This window comes from Rhinichthys klamathensis, unplaced genomic scaffold (assembly GCF_029890125.1).
Source record: "Rhinichthys klamathensis goyatoka isolate OS25496 unplaced genomic scaffold, OSU_Roscu_1.1 h1tg000040l_1, whole genome shotgun sequence".
NCBI classification, from domain to species: Eukaryota; Metazoa; Chordata; class Actinopteri; order Cypriniformes; family Leuciscidae; genus Rhinichthys; species Rhinichthys klamathensis.
The window spans coordinates 2,906,277-2,924,550 of record NW_026606587.1 but is presented as its reverse complement, the minus strand read 5'-3'; the positions used below and the strand labels follow the sequence as shown (position 1 = coordinate 2,924,550).

General features: G+C 39.1%; 1 protein-coding gene across 1 annotated transcript in view; it reads left to right on the top strand.

Moving 5' to 3' along the window:
- The first annotated feature begins 2,789 nt into the window (after nucleotides 1–2,789).
- Nucleotides 2,790–18,274, top strand: part of slc15a4 (solute carrier family 15 member 4) — a 69,532-nt gene continuing 54,047 nt past the window's right edge. The window contains exons 1-5 of the mRNA XM_056246618.1: nucleotides 2,790–2,991; nucleotides 3,266–3,889; nucleotides 6,710–7,002; nucleotides 7,845–7,986; nucleotides 11,000–11,077. Of these exons, the coding sequence (XP_056102593.1) occupies nucleotides 3,317–3,889; nucleotides 6,710–7,002; nucleotides 7,845–7,986; nucleotides 11,000–11,077 (1,086 nt within the window). The 5' untranslated portion in view covers nucleotides 2,790–2,991; nucleotides 3,266–3,316. The remainder of the gene's footprint in view (nucleotides 2,992–3,265; nucleotides 3,890–6,709; nucleotides 7,003–7,844; nucleotides 7,987–10,999; nucleotides 11,078–18,274) is intronic.

Here is an 18,274-nt window from a genome sequence, read left to right as displayed (position 1 = left end):
CTCAGCCATGAAAGCCCTCGTATTTTCCACAAAACGCTTTATGTCTGGAAAATAATCAGCAACCTGTACCCCCCTCGAGTTTTTTGACATTTTTAAGAACTTCTTGATTTCTTCAGTATCATAATCTCGACACGTCCACTCATTCTGGGAACAACTAGAAGCACCAGAATCAGAGAGATCACTCTCATTACCAACATCATCATCAGACTCCCTTTCATTTTCTGTTTTTTTAGCTTGTTTTGATTCAGAAACCTTGTCATTCTTTTTCCTCTTTAACGGTGTTTTAAAAACTGCCTGATCTAGATCCATCATTAAATTTTCACTTACGTTGACACTCTCTGAATGAGACTTTGATTCAGACACTACAGTAACATGCGAAATATCCATGCTCTCATCAGCCTTGGGCTCACCTCTATCAACTACATCAACTAAAGCATTCTCCTCGTTATTCGCAGCTATGGCCTGATTCTCATGAGGTATTGTCTCAGTTAGACCACTAGTGGATGGTCTGGGATCAGTTTGGGTTAAATCAGGAACATTATCCGCTGTATTCCTGACCTGCACACCAGCTTCACCTGAGACACCTTGTGTATTTGTACCATTACTGTCCGGACAAGCACGCACTAAATGCCCAGTTTTTCCACAGCCAAAGCACTTCATCACATCAGTGCTTACAAAGACAGTGTAATCAAAGTCGTCAACTCTGAGTTTCAAATTCAGGTTGAGGTCAGTTCGATTATCCTTCAGGATCATATAAGTAAATCGCCTGAAAGACACCACATGTTTAATCAAGTCTGATTTGCTACCCAGAACGATCTTTTTCACGGGACTGACTATCTTTCCAAACCGTGACAGCTCTTTTATTAGCATCTCATCTTTTATGAACGGTGGTACGTTAGACAGAGTGACTTTTTTCGCGGGTGTAGAAAGGGGAAGCACTGGGGTAAACAAACCACTGATCACTACACCTTTTTCCACTACTTCATTCGCTCTCTCAACAGAATTTAAAAACAAAACCATTGCATTGTTCATCCTAGATGCCGCTAAAATACACTCATGGCCAACAACATTTCCAACTGCAAGAATGCACTCCTCCACATTCACCGCGGACACCACTTTCACTCCGTGACGCCGCGTGAGAGAGTCTAAACAGGTGTTTGTGTTTTGGGCTGCCATGCTTCCCAGTGACACACATACACTGGTTGCTGACGCCCGAGAAACCTCTCGCGGGAGCCTTATTCCACCACCCGATACACCACAAATACAAAAAAAAAACTCAAAGAGATTGAAAGAAAAAGATTTGAAAGAAGAAAGCCACAGCGGGCATAAACCACTCGCACTCACCACACGCACCTCACACTCGCTCAACAGACGCTCACGCATGCGCAGAGAGAGAGAGAGAGAGAGAGAGAGAGAGAGAGAGAGAGAGAGAGAGAGAGAGAGAGAGAGAGAGAGAGAGAGAGAGAGAGAGAGAGAGAGAGAGAGAGAGAGAGAGAGAAAGAGAGAGAAAGAGAGAGAAAGAGAGAGAAAGAGAGTTTGCTTAGTAATCAACAACAAACACATACCTGGTAGGTTTTATAGTCAGTTCTCATGAGAGAGAAGAGCTGTGACTGAGGGACATGCTGACTTTCATATAGGCCTAGTGTTATCATGCCACAGCAAATTGCCACTGGCACTTCCTTATAGTACAGACTGTTTGAAATTGAGTTCATGAATTTCATACATTTTAATGGGCCTGAATGAGGAAAGAAGGCTAAAGTTGGGAAAGTTTTATTCACCTCTTGATGCTTAAAAGTCTGTCAGCTAGGCTACATGAAGCCGAGCAGTTCTAGTTCTGTTCTGAGGGATGGTGTCCGTGTGATCTGTCAGTCTTCATGATTGGCACTCAAACACTTTTTTTTTTACTTTTGATCAAGTTAATTTATGAGTTCAGCAGTTCACTATTCATGAGAATAATACAAAATGAACAAGGACATCATAACCTTAATGACTAATAAAGGAAACATTTACTAAGAAACCGCAGAGCTACATAAATTTTTCAGATGCATATTATTATTTTTTAGATGTATTACAGTTAACAGACTACGTAAGAAACTACTGTACTAATAATGGGAGGGTGTAGATTCATAATAAATATTGATGCCCAACAATTATATACAACATTATTTGTTTTTTTTCTAAGAGGTGTATGCACAAATTAATTCTATAACATTTTAACAAAAACCCACACATCACAAAAGGGTGTTGAAATCAATAAACAAAACATTTATAATAAATAGTTAATAAATAAATAAATAATTCATCTAATTTAAATGTTCACATTGCCATGACTTAGGAGTAAATACAATTATGTATATAGTGTACAAATATGTATAAAAGTATGAATAAGTTATAAAACATTCCAGAATAATAAGCAGAGTTTTTAAGAAAAAATCATACTAATGGGGACAATATGATTTTTTTTCTCAGTGGTGTATGCACAAACTATTTCAACAAAAACACACACACACACACAAGGCTGTGAATAACCATAAACAAACTGTATGTAAAATGTGGATGACAGGCAAGGCACCAGCCAGGAAGATGATTGGCTGCAATACTAGCCAATAGAAAAAAAGCTTTATTTCACCTTTATCCAATCAGCAATGGCCGTTGGTTGTCTTGCTAGTTGATTGACGCTTGTCTCCATGCGTTGTATACAAAACGATCAACCTGATACTCCTCACAGGACACACGATAAGCACATCCAGATGATATGAAGATCTGATATTTGCACTGTGGGCGCGTCACTTTGACGTTTATGAGTACCGGGTGTCACGCGGTAGTATTGTGACTGGCTGTTTACTCTCAGAGCCGATAGCTAAACTTCATATCGACAGACTTTTAGGAATTTTAACATTATATTTGTATTAAAATGTATTTCGAGGACATTGGTAAACACGTCGAGGGCTGAACAGCTAAATGTGGAGCAGTGCTAAGTGTACAAGAACGGTATGTTTACGCAAATATGATGTTAGCCTGTTTACTGAGTTAAATATAGAAGTGGTTGACAACATGTCAGCGGCTTTTTATTGTTGTTTTATGTTGGGTTGAACTATTCAATTAAGTCAATAAGTGCAAGAATGAGCTAGTATTCTATAAGGACCCTGTTGTGATTTATTTCCCGAATCTCCATTATTGCGTCATGTGGCTGTTTTTTTTTTTTTTTTGTATCACGTGCTGTTAAAATAATGGTTATCGTTTTGTTGTTGTTTGTGTCCTTTAGGTTTGGATTTTGGTCAGCTGACCACCTCTTGAGAAACAGTCATATCAGGCCATGGCTGGCAGAGATGTAAACGAGAGCACTCCTCTTTTGGACAACTCTGTGGCTTCAGCCAGATCAGAGTCAGTGTTCAATGGCAGGAGACTGGCATGTGCTGCCATACTGCTGGCAGAGTCTTTAGAGAGAATGGCTTTCTATGGCATCACCTCAAACCTGGTGCTCTTCCTAAATAGCAGCCCCTTCTATTGGGAGGGCACTTTGGCCAGCCAGGCCCCCTTGATCTTCATGGGAGTCACTTATTTGATATCGCCCTTTGGTGGCTGGCTGGCGGATGCATTCCTTGGCAAGTTCGTAACCATAGCCTTAAGTTTAGTCCTGTATCTGTTAGGGATGCTGCTTTTCCCCTTAGTGGCCAGTGACAACACCAGGAATTATCTGTGTGGAGAAGAGATGGCGTTCCCAGTGCAGCCTGCAGAATGTTTTCCTGAAAATGGGACCGTGCCTGCCAATGTGACCTGCGTCAATCGGACGTCGTACTGCGGGCCGGCCATCTTCAGTGGTCTGGTGCTGGTGGCCATTGGGGTGGGAGCTGTGAAGTCAAACATCACTCCATTCGGGGCAGATCAGGTAAAGTGTTTTCAGAATGGGTTCTGAGAACGCCAGGGGGTTCCAGGGGCTTGTGGAAAAGTTTAGAGAAAAATTGTGCTAAAATAATAATAAATAATATAGTTTTTCTAACTAAATAAATAATTTGCATAAAAATAAAACCAAATAAATGTATTTCTTAATAATGCACCTAACAGTACAGTACAGCACAATTAGTGATTAGAAAAAAGTAATAATGTAACAATAGAAAATATTTTCATAGTAATATTTTACATGTATTTATAATATACATTTTTCACAGTATAAATTTTGTCTTTATATTCATACAAATAATATATAGCTTAAGATTTAGGCACAGAATGATCATATTTTGGGGGTCTGTGGCATCTAAAAGACTGAAAACCCTTGAGGTAATGAACAGACTTCACTACAACTGGAGAGTTGTCTAAACTTTGAGTAGGTTCAAGTCTCAGGGGCGCAAACTCGGATTGATTCTCAGAGCAATATTTTCTGCTGTGTCTGGCTTTTATGAAACTCTAAGTGATATTAAGACCTTTGACATGGTTGCTGGTGTTTGTTCAATAACATTCTTTCAGATGCTTCAGGTTAACCCTGTCTGGTTCTGTCTGTAGATATAATAACTCACTACTAGAGTTTGTTTCGAATAGTTTTTCTTGATTTTTTTTGTTTTTGGAGCACAAAAGGAGATGTTTTGAATAATGTGCTGGTTGCTCTTGTCCATTTAAGTTGGAGATTTGTCATTTTAAACTTCAAAAGGGATGCAAAAATATAATAAAATCATCCATATAACTCGTACACCATATTCCAAGTCTTCTGGGGTCATATGCTAGCTTTGTGCAACAAAAATGTACTTATAATCGTATAATCTCCTTTGCAAGTGGAGGCTGTAAAGTTGAAATGGAGAATGGGTCCATTTGATTTAATATATAATAATATTTTACACATTTAAGGTGCTTTTTGGAGCTCCACAGTCCTAGTCTTCATTCACTTTTAATATAAAATTCACATTTTGTGTTCCACAGTAATAAGACATACAGGCTTTGATTGAAATAAGGGTGAATAAATTACAGATTTTTTAATTTTGGGGTTTTTTTTCAAGTTCAATTTTACTCCAATACGTGCAAGAATTCTGTAGGTGCTTGAACAAAATATGGGTCAGTTACTGGGTCTTTAAGCTGTATTTTTAACCATTTGACACCACTCATATGGCAGTCATAAAAGGACACTAAATTGACAATAATAATAATAATGTGAAGTTCTTCTTGAAAAAAGGTTTCTGATTTACATTTTGTGACGTGAACCCCCGATAACCTTCTAAATTTAATATAGCCTACATTTATAAAATTTCCAAAAAGTGGTAAAGTGGGAAATTTCGGATTCCAACATAATCGGTTGCTTCATCACTTAGCAACTGTTTACAATGTTTCTGTTTTTCACTGCCAATGTACTTTTTTGGCAACATTTTGTAAGACTTCCTTAAGTTTGGACACACCTTTGGTCACTTTCACTTCACTTATTAAAAATGACAAGGCAAATATCCCACATTTCTGAGGTACTTTGAGTCTGATTTTGCCTTGTGACACAAGCCATTTTGCAACCCACAAGATCGAAATTATGCCTTTTGTTGAAGTGGCTTCTATGGTTACTACCAAGGTCTGTTTCTCAGATTCGTTTAAAACTAAATGTGTATATGAAAGCTTTATTTATTATAGTGATGAGGAAGAGCTGAAGATTTTTAGTGATATAATGTAGATTGTTTCACACCAAGTACAAACATTTCTTACAATGCAAAAACATTTGTACAATAAAAGAATCCTTCCGTGCTTTAGCCATGTTTCCATGCTAGTAAAGCTTGTGATGCATTAGCACACATTCTATTACATGACCTCTCAGTGACATGAAACTGTACAGTAGCCCAGTACAGTGGGGATGGGGAGGGGGATGTTCCTGACATAAGTGAACTATAAGGAAATCTTCTGCTAAGTGACTAAATGATTACCATAATTAGAAACTATATGATAGTGAGTAAGACTGCTCCTATCAAACTAGACATTACACGCAAAATGAAACAAAAAATTTGGGAAGTAAAACTGACATCTGTCTTTGTTGGCTTGTTCATCTGCGTAACAGATTTTTTTTTATACAGTTACCTTTTGTATTGGATTATTTGACAAGCTTTTTTTGTTAACTAATGTAGATATAACAAAAATCCAAGGTGTATTCAGCTATACAAGTCTTTAAATGGGGATGACTTGGATTAGGCCAGTGTTGATGTCTGTTGACTCTCGTCATATGATCGTCATGTGATTTTAAGATTCAATAAAGAGATTAACTGCAGGCTGTACCACATCTGAGTGTCATTGGGTCATAGATCTCATTTAAACGTATTGATTGTGTCTCTGATTGTATGGCTACATCTGCATGTATTTTGAGCTTTTTGTGAGCAGACATTTCTTCAGAAAAGCGTTGCATGCACTTGAGCAGAAAATTCACCCAAGTTTATAAATGCATTTAGTAAACTGCAAAGAAATATTAAATTAAATGAAGAATGCAAATTGATTGTTGATATGGTTATTGACGGTGCAACTTTAGTATCCACAAGCAAGTCAAAAAAGAAATGTTTTTCCAGCTGGACATTATGTTAATGTTATTGTTGCCCTTGTTTGACACTGAACTGGATATAGAATTTGTTATTATGGACTAAAAAGTGATTTGATTGTCAGTTTCTCACTTTTTCCTTTGAGCTTAAAATTAATACAACCGTTAAATGAAAATGAATGAAAGTGAATTGATGTGCATTTTTGATGTATATCCTTACAGGTGAAGGATCGAGGTCCGGAGGCAACACGGCGGTTCTTTAACTGGTTCTACTGGTGCATTAATCTGGGAGCGATCTTCTCCCTGGGTGGAGTAGCCTATATTCAGCAGAACATCAGCTTCTCTATTGGCTACATCATCCCTGCCGTGTGCCTCGGGGTGTCCCTCATCATCTTTATTCTGGGCAGAGCGGTTTTCATAAACAAGCCTGCAGACGGCAGCGCCTTCAGCGACATGTTTCGGATCCTGGCCTCGGCCTTCTGTGGACGCGGGCCAAAGGAACCCAGTCTGCTCAGGTGAGGGCTAGGATTTTTTTTGGGTGAAAAGGGCAGTTCACATGAAATCAACTTTCTTGATACAAACTACTGGTTTTATTGTGAGCATTCATTTTCTTTTCACCTCCTTATAAAGAAAAGAGTTGTTTTACCACTATACATGCATATTAGTTGCAAATGCCTGTCACTCCAAATAAATAAGCGAAAGAGTGCAGTGAACATTTCACATTTAAAACTTAAATATGACCGATATAAATTTTCATCCACAGTTAGTGCTCAAAGAAATGCACTAATTTTAATTTTCCGGTATCACTTGAAGGCACCAATAGACTTATCCAAACAATTCCTAATAAATGATAGTCCTGCTCTACTTTTTATTCCGGTTCAATGTCCTTTTTCAAGGATTTCAGAAATGATGAAATGGGTAGCATGCACCATTTCTTTTTGAATTAAGATGGATTTGTCAGCTGTTGCATATTCAGAAATTGTAAATATTTATTCTTGCATTTAAAAATGAATGTGCCTATTAGTCTTTACACAGTCCATACTGTTTTAAGTGTGTTAGATTGTAAATTTATGCCCTTTTTTTTTAATGGGAACCTCTACTGCAGTTTAGATTACTCTATTAGTCTGTAATGTTATCCCTCATCTTCCTCTTTGATCCACCTCTCCTGTCTGTCTCGTACGTGGCGATGCTATTCATCTTGTCTCTGTGGCATAAGTTACTGTCAAGTGCCGTGCCCTCTCTCTGAATCAAAGAACAATCGCTTCTCAAAAAACCCTGACATTATTATTATTTTAAGTTGGTGAACAAGACCAAATCATTGCTTTATTCGTTGTTACAAACCGTGTTCTTCCACCAGGCCCAAGCCGACTCTACTGGATGGCGCTAAGGTGACATACGGTGGGCGATTTTCAGAGGAGAAGGTGGAGGAAGTGAAAGCGCTGGTCAAAATACTTCCTGTTTTCCTGGCCCTCATTCCGTACTGGATGGTCTATTTCCAGGTAAAGTTTTTATGAGTGGGTTTCTCAACCCAGTCTGTCAGTTATAGGTCCTTATAAAAGAGGGAAATATACAGGCTATGTATATTTAACCTTAATTTACTGTAGTTGTGACAGAGGATGAATAGGGAATTGCACAGGTATTTTATTTGCTTGAAGTCTCAAGGTAAAAGAGATGCATAGTGGAGATGAACAGTGTCGTTGGCGTGTCAAATACAGTTGATCGATGTTTATAAGCAGAGATTGTGTCTCTGACATATATTAAGGGTTTGTGCCATTTGGAGCCTTTATGGGATGAGTGGGCATAAAGCCCTTGAGCAGACAAGTGCTTCCTTGAGGAACTTTATATGTGTCTTGCTCAAGGCAATGCAGAAAGGACAAGCAATAAAGACTGGGACATCTTTACTAAAGCAGCGTCCCTTCAGCAGCTGATGTGGGGCGTGGAACTACTGAATTAATGTCACCTTACCACAGAAAAAAACAAACAGAGGTTATGTGTCAAACCACTCATAAAGGGTTTTTGATGATGTTTAAAATCAGTTTGTCAACACATTGTCATGTTTAAATATTTTCAAGGTCTGTCTCTTTCATTTCTGCATTTCACAACCATACCTTAGTGAAATTTCCAGCCACAGAGCACATTTGGATTATCGGAAGGTCTGATCTTATGGACATTAACAGGTTAGATCACCCAAAAATGGATTTTTTTTTTCACCATTTACTCACCCTCATGTTGCTCTAAACCCGTAAGACTTTCGTTCATCTTTGTAACACAAATGAAGTCCCCCTGTGGTGAAAATCAGGCTTTTAATTGTGTTTATATGTCTGTGTTTTTTTTATATATACTTTAAGACAAATCATAAGTCAACACCATTTCTGCGTATTTTCTCCATAAAACTGCAGTGAAAAAAAGACAGCCTCAAAAACGTGGTTTGAAATCGCTGGTGTTTCTGATGTCACAAACTACCTTTTAACCAATCACGTCAATGTGTGATCGTCAACGATTGGATCTCTGAGCTGGTGTGAGTGGAGACGGCTATTTTGCATATAGAACCGCGTATACAAAATGAGGCAAGGGTGTAGAGTTATATTCAATCTATTTTAAGGCTTGAAGACATTAAAAAACTTTTAAATATGTAATTTTGGTGATCAGAGATGAGTTTTAAGGAATAAAATTACTTGTTGAAATGGAGCATTTCTTTGTTCCACCATTTGCACAATTATGTGAAGGTTTTTTACTGGTCAATATTTTAAGGCGAAAAAAAAAACAGTTTTACTGTGTGCTTACTATTGTATTAATGGGTCAAAGAACTACATAAGCCATTCACTCTTGTTACTGATGGTTACACATGATTTTGCTGGTTTCTTACGAATTAATCAATTAAACTCAGTGTTTCCGCTACATTCATTCCGCCGTGGTGGCGGGCCGCCACACACCTAAAACCATCCCGCCACGGCTGCAGTTTCTCAGTGAGGTCCGATATTTGTTAAGCCCCACTAAAGGCATAAACAACATTGTAAAGCACAATAAAGTTTTCCCACTACATTCCAAGACTTCTAAAGTCTTTCAATAGCATAATGTGCGGTAAAAATTAATATTTAAGTCGTTAAGTTAAAGTTAATGGAAACTCATCTCTCCTCAGTCATTCTCCATTCAGCATTCAAACAGCGCGTCGCGTTCGGTAACGACCAGGTAACGACAGTTACACGACGACACTCTCTTCAAGATCAATGTTCCCATTATTATACCTTTTTTTGTAGATAAAGGTCTATAGTTTCCATAAAATGACTTTATCTTGCTGGAGATTATTGCGCTTTCTAAATCATATTCCCTTCTCCCGGGTGTCTGTTAGATTACAGCACTGGAGTAGAGAGCGCTATGATTTGGTCTTCATGCGCACTGTAACTGAAATTTAAAACTGTAAAAAAAAGGCTCAAACTGTTGCATAGCTAGAATACACTAAGCATAGATAGATATATAATCTCTTCTCTTCGCTTTGTGCTTTGAACTTTTCAATGCGAAGCGCTGCGCACTGTGACTTCGTGTTACTTCAAGTGCATCATTCTGCGCACAGGATGCGCATAATCGCTTTGCTGCACTTATTGGAGCCTTTCATGTTATAATACTTAGGGGAGGTTTAAACACCTTGGGGCAAGGGGGCGTGGCCAATGGGAATATCATTCATGGGCCACGCCCCCTCCCCCTGGGGAAATGGGCCTGCCACCACAGTTGGAAAAAATCCTAGAGGAAACACTGAAACTATAGCTAAGACTAATTATCAGGACAAGAGGCATCCCAACTGTAACTCATGCGGGACGTGGCTCATACAATTGACACTGTCCCAATCTTATCAGGACGTCTGGTCACCCTAATCCCTTTCCAGATAGTAATCTCGAAAGATCTGATGGTGGTGACATAAAAAAAAAAAATCTTTCGCTATGTATTTACAGCGTAAAATTGACCATTCTTTGGATGCATTGGATAATTTCCTGCTGTGAATGCAGCTATTGTTGTAATGTTAAATTGCGGTAGGTCTGTAAGGACAAGGATCATTGTGTCGTAGACCATCTCACGTTAAAACAAGATTCTCTTCCTCCAATTATGGCTAAAGGTCATCTTTGAGGCCCCGTCATCCCATATGTTTTGTCTGCCGAGACGCTTGCCAACTGTTAGAAAGGTTAGCCGGCATTGTTAGTCCTTGGGGCCTTAAATTAAGGTTTGAGTAAAGGACAACGTCTCTAACTTTTAGAAAAAATTGCTTAATGACTTTCTGCATGAACCGATATTGTAGAATGTTCCCATTAAGCACCAAACTGCTCTTAAGGGCTGAAATAGTGCCACTTGCTATTTTCTTTCTCTGCCCTATTTCAAGTTTAAATCAATAGCAATATTCAGAAACAGTGTCTCCTCAAGTGCTACAGTAAATGGATCATAGTACTGTAGGCTGTTCTGTAGCGCTGAATGAGATGTAAGTGCAGCCAGCATGTTTATGTGTGCTTCTGTCTTCTCTTGCAGATGCAGACCACATATTATCTCCAGAGTCTCCATCTGACAATTCCTGGAGCCGATCCCAACTCCACAGACTCCCACCCGGTAAGAGAACAGCTATTTCAGTGCCAATGATGTCAGATCACTTCCAAATTGGCCTGAAAGAAAAATATAATTGCTTTGTTAATGAAGAGTTCAATTATTAAAGCAGTTGGCCTCCTTTTTTTGCCTGTGCTCTGGTCACTTTTCTCATTAGTTTTCCCATATTTCTCATCGGCTGTGCTATTAGGAAGGAAGCAACATTTTCAATGCCACAGATTTTTCCATTAATGATACATGTTTCTATAAATGAAATATGTCTTTGTAAACTGGATTTTCATTGCTCTTTTAAATATTGATATAGTATACAGGCAGACTCATGAACGAAACAAAGGTATATATTTATAATTTTTAAATATATATATATATATATATATACACACATTCACGCTTTTTTTTTCAGCAAGGAAATATGAAATTGATCTAAAATGTCTAAAGACATATATAATGTTGCAAAAGATTTTCATTTTAAATATGTAGCTTTGCCACCACAGGAATAATTTACATTTCAAAATATTAAAGTTACACTGTAATTGTTTTTCCAAATTAACAAAATTTAAATGTGTCAATCATCAATTCTTCCTCCACAATGTGTTTTTGTCTTATAAGTGTTTGTCTTATATTTTAGACCTGACTGGATGGTTTTAGTGGGAAATTACATACATGCGTCAGTAGCCCATGCGTGTCTCATCATATCAGTGTGCTATAACGTGTATGGAGTGGAAGTGGTAGAGGTTAGTTGTCACAATGAGCAAGAAAGGTTGACATGGTGCAGTTAAGTCTCGAACCTCCATGGAATTACACATTTAAATAAAAACTCTGAACAGAGGAGTGTTTGCTGGCTAAAAGAGAACGCAACAGGGTCCACACCACAACTATAAAGATAATGGCACAGAGAATCAATATCGTCACTTTCAGAATGAATTTTTTCTCTTAGGCCCCATCCACACTACTGCGTTTTAGTTTAGAAACGGAGAATTAAAACGAATACGATCTCCGTCCACACCAGCGTTTTAGCTGCGTATTAGAATTGATCTCCGTCCACATTAAAACGACTGAAAACGCGGATCACGTGACCATTCACCAACACTGGGCATGCGCGTGCCGGTGTAAACACAACTTCATTGATAAAATTATCCCACCATGCTCTGGGTTAACCCCAAACCGACGCTCCATGTACGGTCAACGCCGCCGCTGCACACGGGAATTGTCACAGATCGCTCGAATAATAGCTTGACTCCGGCGCATGTAGGCAGTTATAGCGTTGTAAAATGCAGAATTTACTTGTACAACAGCTGCTAGCAAAGATATACGCCATGACTGATGACACCCAATCATAGAGCCGAGCGTGAGCCTCTACTACGTCATCGTTTCTAAAGTCCTCCGTCTTGACCCGTCTACACTAAAACGCCCTCCGGAGTTTCAAAACGAAAAACGGGTCGGCAGCGTTTCTAAACTTCTCCGTTTTGGGTCTCCGTTTTTGCCGTTTTAGTGTGGACGGGAGGTGCAAACGTAGCAAAAGGTCTCCGTTTTTAAACGAAAACGCAGTAGTGTGGACGGGGCCTTAATATAGTTACATTTATAGTTAAAGGGATACTTCAGGATTTAGCATTAAGCTTTGTATTAGTAGAAAACCTGTAGTATTTTCGAATTACCATGCTTTCCACCCTCATATCCCCCTGAGACGAGAGATTTATGTATTTTTTGTCTGGAAAAAATCCTCCGATGACGCAAAAATCGTCATTTTGCGTCATCGGACGATTTTTTGGCCAGAGGCTAAAGACTACAGTCAGTAGTAGGGGCTGTCCCGCATGTTCCCAACCCGCCCATAGAGGGTGGGATCTCACTCACAGAATGTACACATAGTGTCAGCCATCTTTACTGTGGAGAAAGCTGAGTAGTAGGGGTTACCATCCTCTTTTTCCCGGACATGTCCGGCCGTCGATGTCCGGGATTCAGCTTTTGCTTTCTGCAGTCGCCATTCATTGTTTACATGCACACCTTTTGTTTCAATCTAACTGAATTCATTCCGATTGGTGAATCTGAATGTAGTGTTTACATGAACGCTAAACAAGTGATCGGTTGATGTGCGTTTTAACATTGCTAAGAAAATTCCCGCTCCTCCGTGAGAGATACGAGACCGGTGCGTCTGACAGGTGTCGCTCATTGGTAATCTAATCACGCCACCGGCCTCGCGCAGTTCTCCCGCGGCCCTAGCGTCGTCCTGCTCGCCACAGTAAACATGATGAATGGCGACTGTAGAACGCAAAAGCCGAATCCCGGACATTTTGGGCGATCTCAAAACACATTTTCGGGCAGATTCATCACGGAGACTCACTAGTAGCCTAGATTTGTTGTTTAACTACTGCGCTCTGTTACCGGTAGGCGTGGCCTCCTAGGGCAGTGAAGCAAGTGCATTCTGGGAGTTGTTTTCTTTCATCCACATAAGCCAAAAATACATTTTCTGGCTTTTCTCAGTCTAGAAAGCTCCAAATTCAAAAATAATTTCACATTTCTTTTACATAAATGATCCATTTTAAATACACATTCATCTTTCTAGAGGTGAAGTATCCCTTTAATATTCTTGGTGTGAATGGACCTTAAGGGTTAGCGAGAGAGTTTAATTTTTATTGTTTTGGTGCAAGAGACTTTGAGTAACATTATAAATGGTCTTCAGGGAAAAACATTAAATGCAACCGTGTAGAATACGGTCTCTTTGATTGACTTTTATTCTTCAGTTTTAATTTTAGATGCCGGTGGTGATGCCAGGTGTTTGGGATGTTTGTCTGGCTGTAGAGTAGAGGCTGTTTAGGATACTCTCTGGAGACTTTGGCTCGCATGAGCTAGAGAAATCCTTTGAAAACCAGGGTATTAACTTCAAAACCATGACCCTCACTAATCGCAGATTAGCACCCAGCAGCCATTTTCTCATCTAAAGTTGCTGTGTATTTGTTTTTGTGTGAGTGTGCGTGTGGGTGTACATGTATACGCTCTACTAGGTAAGTGTGTCAGAACCTTTGCCTTGAATTAAATCCCCTAAAAATAGATTCACTGTGACTGATCCAAAATCACAATTGCCGGGCGGTCAGATCAGCAATGACAATGCAGTCACATGTTGCTCGATGACCATGAAAATGCATAGATACAAATGTAACTGGATGAGCAACTCGTGTGTGTACGTGCAATTTTATCACTGTTTAAAATGGAGTTTTCCAGAATTAGATTGAGAGTCACATGGTAAGGACAGAGGAAGTGCAAAACCACAATGGGGAAGTGAAAAAGACATAATTGGCTGTGTTAAATAACACATTGCTTGAGAATGTGACTGCAGGGTCATATTGAAGAGAAGCTTGTAAAGCGCCTAATGCTCTTTAAATATAATTTTCCAGAGGACTTTCATGGTTGTTGTGCCATTTTCTGCTAACTTTTAAAAATACAACATTGACAAACCAATCTAACGTGTAATCTTTATAAAAGTACTTTATATTGGATGACTGACCTTGTCTTAACAGGTCAGAAGATCAGAATGTGTAGGCTACAACTTCCTCTGTGATCAATGAATAAACACATTCCAGCATCTTCAAGCTTTTTGCTCGCGACTGAATTATCAATCAAAAAGGAGAAGCATTCCTCTTTCAGTCTGGTTCAGGAGGAAGAAAAGTGTTGAAGTGAAAGACATTTTTGTTACAACTAAAACAAACTTGTAGGACAAAGTATTTCCTGTAACTATCTATAACTAAACTTGTTTTTGAAGAATATATAATTGCTGTTTGCTTGTGAAAAAATTGCTGCCGCCTTATTAGGTTGCTATACATACAGTCGGCATCTAGTCATAGTTGGGGGCGGAGTCGGCGTGGGGGAAAACTCTGCGACCATCGTGTGTATTTGAATGACAAAAATGTCATATTGCGAGTCATTGACGCCTGCCGACCGGCAACGGTACATTGCAAAATTAACTGCAATAGGTTATGATTGCCCTTATTTAATTAAAAACTAGGTCAATGACCCAACCATATGTCGTTTCCAGACATATTCTGTTATCTGGTTGAATCTCCAGGTAAGACATCGCGGTAACATTAGCCTATAACTCAATCAACTTTCGTATGTTGCATACTATAACTCCATAAAACCTTGTCACTTACCAATTGTACGTATGCTTCACTCCAAACTATGAATCCTTTTGTAAATCGGTGATCAGTAGTACGAAGTTACAGAGGGACTGTGTGTTACGATTTGCGTGGAAGCAAAGGCGGAAGTCGGATCTAAATGCAGCAGTAGACTTTAATTATATACAGACTCAGAACAGACAAGATACTCGTGGTACGCACATTCAAACATACATTCATTCAATAACTGACCAAGAACAAAAGAGCAGACAGGATTAAATACACAGACGGGATGAGGGAACAAGACACAGCTGGGGCAAATCAGAACACAGGTGAATAAACTGAACACTAACAAGGAGCGGGAAAACTGGGAACAGGACTGAACCAAATACACAATGACGGGGAAAACTCAGGGAAACAGATACAGAACAGACATAACTATAACACTGTGCTGACAGTTATCCCTAAATCACAGACTGCAGTGTGCTTGAGTGTAGACTCGCTTCATTATAGCGATTGGCCTATCAAGCTTTCTTTTACTGTCTATCTCTATATCAAGCGAGCCTTCAGCTGATAACGCTAATGTGAATGAGACATCCCTTATGAAAAACAACTATAGGAATCTTGTAATATTTTAGGACAAAATATAGTAATCCTATAGGAATACGATAGTATTTTGGGACATAATATAGAAGTACTATAACTTTAGAGGTATTACAGAACATCACAGAAATATTATACACTACTATAGAAATCTTATAGGGTCTTATAGGATTACTATAGTTCTTTTTCGTAAGGGATGTGGACAAATCTGGCCCACTGCCTAATAGTAATACAAGTTTAACACCCACTACTATCACACAGGGATCTACTCACACAGTAATCTAAAAAATTACAAGTCCCTGTCCTCCTTTCCGGTTCTGTGTGTTTATTAGGAAGGATGTAGAACTTAAATTCAATTTGTTTGTTTATTGGCGGTACAGAAAACGACACAGCAACTCAATTCGGCATGATTGTCGCGTGTATTTCAATGAGTGCCAAGGCAATTGCTGCGTCCCAATTCACGTACTTATACTACGCCCTAAAAGTATGTACTCTTTTTGTGAAGAAAAAGTACATACTTTTGAGTGTGTAGCAAAACAGTAGGCAAGCTTTGGGACACACTACTTCGTCATCATTAACGGACAGATCTGTCGCGTGCTGCGTGCATCCTGTCACCGTAAACTGCCCTGTCAATCATCTCGTCACAGTTAAAATCCTCCATTCAATCTAAGTTAATTTCTTACGGTTTCGGAGAGAAATGTTGTAGCACGTTCATCTGCCAGTCGTGGGTCTTTCATGCCGAGACTCTCCTCATGTGTTTGGATTTTGAATATAATAATGCATTTAAAAGTTAATGGCTAAACATATCTTTGCAAAAGTTCACAATGCTGCTGCAGATGCAATATAATGTGGACAACATTGAATAAATACATTTTTGTCAGGTTAGATACTGATAATTAATCACTCAAACCCCTTTATCTAAACCTCTCTACATAACCGTCGGACTCGCGCGTCCTCCATGTCTGTAGTTTTTGAACACTTTTCACTTGTGTTTGTAGTTCTAACCGAATCCTCGTCCAACGCGCGATGGGTTGTGGACAATATCAGCCGTTAGAGTGTGCAACGATCTGCACTTCGGATTCTGACCGGAAATAGTAGACCATCCGGGTCTCTTTGGAACACTCATTTCAACATACTACGATTTGGGATGTACTAATTCTATTTTCGAATACTATTTAGGACGGATAGTATGCGAATTGGGACGCAGCAAATGTTTTCCCCCATGGGCTAAATTCACATCACGTGACGGGGCGTTGTATGATCTATACACAAGTTTACGCGCCAAATCCTGGGCGGCGCCATAACTCTAAAAAAATGCACTTGATTTCCGCCGGAAGTGGTTTGCACAGCGTCTGCCGGTGTAAACGCAGCGATTAAGATGCCGCTTGGGAACACGGTTCTACTACTTTAACTGGAAATGGCGTTACTATCCCCCACCCGAATTCAGTGCAGACCTGGGAGGATAACATGACGACGTGGCCCAGCATATTGTACAGCAAGATTTGCTCCTACTTCGTGTAATCCATGGCAATAGATGGAAAAGCTATGGACAATCTGAAAGCCTCCGAGGCATATCAATATCTGCACAGCAACAAAGTCGGTTGTGTCATGTCATACAAACATGATCGTTTTGTTTATCTGAAAGCAAATGTAGAGCCTAGCCTTATTTAGGTCATGCCAACAGATGTCCGTTGTTTACATAATGCACAATTTACATTATCTCTTTATGCTGTGCAATATATCAGTGTGCCTGTAAGTTACATCATGTTTAACACACAAGCGTTACGTTCAGTTCAATTATGTGAAATTAACAGTTATGTTTTGACAGCTGGTAGCTTGGTAGCTTTACCCGTCGAAGTTTCTAGTTTGAATCGATCTGCCATGCGTTTTTGTTTGTTTGCATCTTTTATCCACACTAGTTCACTTTCTGTTAATTTATGTAAGTGTAGACAAAGCTTTCATGCAGGATCTGGTGCTTGCTGTGAGAAAAATCAATCGGTAAACGCATATGGCAAAGGAAGTGCATTAAAACTTGCTTCAGCGCGTATTTATGTGAGGCGCGTGCACGCGAAGGGGCGTGTGATTTGTCCGCGAGTCGGAATTCGGTACAACACCTGTTTTAATACCAAAAAGACTCGTGTTTTTTTTTTTTTTTTACACTACGCTGAACGGTTGTTTAAGTAAGTGTGGAAATCATAGTGTCTTTTTAGATTCTTTGATGAATATAGAGTTCAAAACAGCATTTTTGAAATATAAATATTTTGTAACATGTCTTTACTGTCACTTACTACTTTATCTTTTTAAAGGTACAGTAAGCTATTTCTGAGAAACATTGTTGATATTTGAAATCAACCTAAACACACCCCTCAGTTCATTGCTCCGCCCCCAAAATGGAGTGGATGTGTCTTTATCATAGATGAAGCAAAGCAAAATAATGCTTTGCAAAAAGTGAAGCGAAGATGACAAAGAAACGACAAGGAAGAACAAAAATTGA